The following is a 2,534-nucleotide window of genomic DNA, read 5'->3' as shown; positions in this document are numbered from 1 at the left end:
AAGTTTGTCCATTTTACTTAATCCATCGCTTGTCCGTTTGTTTTTGATATAGGTAGCTGTATAACCAGGCTTCGCCTGAGAAAACATGATATATTAGTTCAAAATACTATTAAAAATTAATGTATAATTCATAAATTAGTGTATAGGTACCTCAGTTTTAGCAACCAAGAAATAGCTTAACGAAATTATTTAATGACATGTTTCTTATCCAGTCTATTTTTTTTTTTATAGTATAATGTGATACATTGAAATTAAACTTATGGATGCAATTTTGTGAACACATCTATAAGCCAACATACTGATACTATTGATAATCACATTACATCTATTCTGTTTTCCCTTTCTTAAATATATTAGTGTTAACATTTTTCAGAAGTTGATTGGAATTATACAATTTAGTTCATAGTATATAGAATATATTACAAATATTTAAAAAATTAAAACATAAACTCCAATATTTCAATATCAGAATTAAGATCTCTTTAAAACATTAACTAGTTTTTACACACAAAATAATGTACTTTTTAATGTAAATAACTATAAATAAGTTTGAATTTTTACACATTGCATAATTTGGAAAATGTAGATAAATGTTATCCTATTTTTTTCTAAAACAATACTGTAATGTAGTAGCTTTGAAATTTAAATTTTGTCCATGATATTTAAGTTGACGAATTTCAAATAGTTTCATTAATTTAAATAAAAAATGTTTTGTGTAATATTTATATGAAAATAAGCTTAACAAAATATTTTGAATGTGCGAAGACCTAAGAATAGTCCTCTTTAAACCATAAATTAAATTTGTTCGAAAATGAGCTTTATGTGGGACCATATTATACATTGACAGATCATAGACATAATTTATACCAATTTAATTTTTAACTATAACCAATTACCTTATTTGACTTAAATAAACCAAAAATCAAATGTATTGTAATATTTTTATATATTTAATAAAATAATTATTTTACAAAAACATCCTTATTCGTCTCCTTTAGTTACCCTCGTGTATATAAGTTGGGCACGGTGTTGTATTACTTGCTTGATAAGACCTACATAAATACATTTATAAATCAGACAATTATGTCCATAATTGTATAGCTATCTTCACTCACCTTTTTGGCAGAGTTCATCTAAAGCTCTTCTTGCCAATGATCCACGAACCTTCAAACGTTCACTGACAACAGATGGAGTGATGAGTTTGTACGATGGAACTTCTTTGTACAGCTTATCGTATGATACCTTGTCGAACAAAACTTGGTTGTTCAACTTGTCACGAACTTTTCCTTTGGACCACTTCTGCTCTCAAAAAACATAAATGAAAATGTATAAGAACCTTTAAATGTGATTACAATCAAAATTAATTGGAAAACTGACCTTCTTTTTGGCTTTGCCACCAGATCCTCCTTCTTTTTTCTTTTGAGTTTTCTGGGGCTGCTTGGACGAGCCCTTTGTGTCCTTCTTGGGCGGCTAAAATACAAAGAAAAATATGGTTAGCTGAACATTCAGCGTCTACGTCGTAGACATAGGTTTCCCAACATGCAAACAGTATTCGCAATTAATATTTATTAAATAAATATTAATTATTAGGCAATTAATGTACGTATAACGTGGTTGAACGAAAACACGAGTTAACCAGTGACGAAATAAACAACGTAGAAAACCAAACAGAATACATGGCAAAAACGTAATAGCCACATGGTCTTAGGAAGCGATGTCGGCATTGTTGATTACAGATGTATGGGCGTACATACATTTGTTACCGCTTATGACGGGAAATTGGAAACATTGTCGATGACAAATTTTTTTTTGGTCTGGACGGGACTTAAACCGTACATCGGGAAGGAAGAAGCAAGAAGCAGGAATTTCAAACACAAAAATTAATAATAACAAAAATAACTTACCATATTTAAAATAATTAATTTAACAAATTAGTATTTCGTAGTGGCTATTATCACTCCGACGTAATATTAAACGTGATGGCTATTTTCACGTCAAACACGGAAGGCGAAACCTATAGAAAAGAAAGACCACCCACCACAAGTCACTCTAATATAACATTATATTATATAGTAATGGAGTACAAGTTTACAACTTACCAGTAGTTAGTATTCTTGTCTAATGATAAGGATGGATCTGGTATAAGCAGAGATCCAGCAGTGACACCAATATGAAAAAAAAAAATCGTAAACTATACAGTCATGCACGCGTGGCCAATCGCTCGCCGCTCTCGGACTTGCTATGCAACACCGTCCATAGAACAAGATTATAATGTTGAATTCATTGCACAGATTTCTATATATATATTAGTATAGAAGTCAGTGATTCATATTTCATAGACCTATAAACTTAGTTGATAGATCTATGCATGAATTGTTCTATAATAGTATAATCTATGATCACCCGGGTAAACTCGCCCAGTAGTGTATTCACACTAATCACACTAATCACATAAACTAATTGTGCCCTTAAAGTATAGATTGATTATTTCAAATAAAGTAAAAAAACTTTTTTTTGGAAATGGGGCCGGGGGG

General features: G+C 30.6%; 1 protein-coding gene across 1 annotated transcript; it reads right to left on the bottom strand.

Annotated features, from left to right (window-relative positions):
- Positions 1-929: 929 nt before the first annotated feature.
- Positions 930-2,062, bottom strand: Rps25-1 (ribosomal protein S25 homolog 1). The gene is made up of 4 exons (NM_001126190.2): positions 1,905-2,062; positions 1,378-1,470; positions 1,116-1,299; positions 930-1,052 (listed from the first exon to the last, which is right to left on the bottom strand). Exons 1-4 carry the CDS (start codon positions 1,905-1,907, stop codon positions 982-984), a joined length of 351 nt encoding a protein of 116 aa, NP_001119662.1. The 5' UTR covers positions 1,908-2,062; the 3' UTR covers positions 930-981.
- Between the last annotated feature and the right edge of the window lie 472 nt (positions 2,063-2,534).

Source organism: Acyrthosiphon pisum, chromosome A1 (assembly GCF_005508785.2).
Source record: "Acyrthosiphon pisum isolate AL4f chromosome A1, pea_aphid_22Mar2018_4r6ur, whole genome shotgun sequence".
Lineage (NCBI taxonomy): Eukaryota > Metazoa > Arthropoda > Insecta > Hemiptera > Aphididae > Acyrthosiphon > Acyrthosiphon pisum.
Note: the sequence above shows the minus strand (reverse complement) of the source record. Positions and strands in the feature narration are given on the sequence as shown.

Coding starts and splice junctions, on each gene's coding strand:
- Rps25-1 (NM_001126190.2), bottom strand. Junction 1,300..1,377: donor GTGGCAAAGCCAAAAAGAAG/GTCAGTTTTCCA, acceptor TTTTGAGAGCAG/AAGTGGTCCAAAGGAAAAGT. Junction 1,053..1,115: donor AGATGAACTCTGCCAAAAAG/GTGAGTGAAGAT, acceptor GTATTTATGTAG/GTCTTATCAAGCAAGTAATA.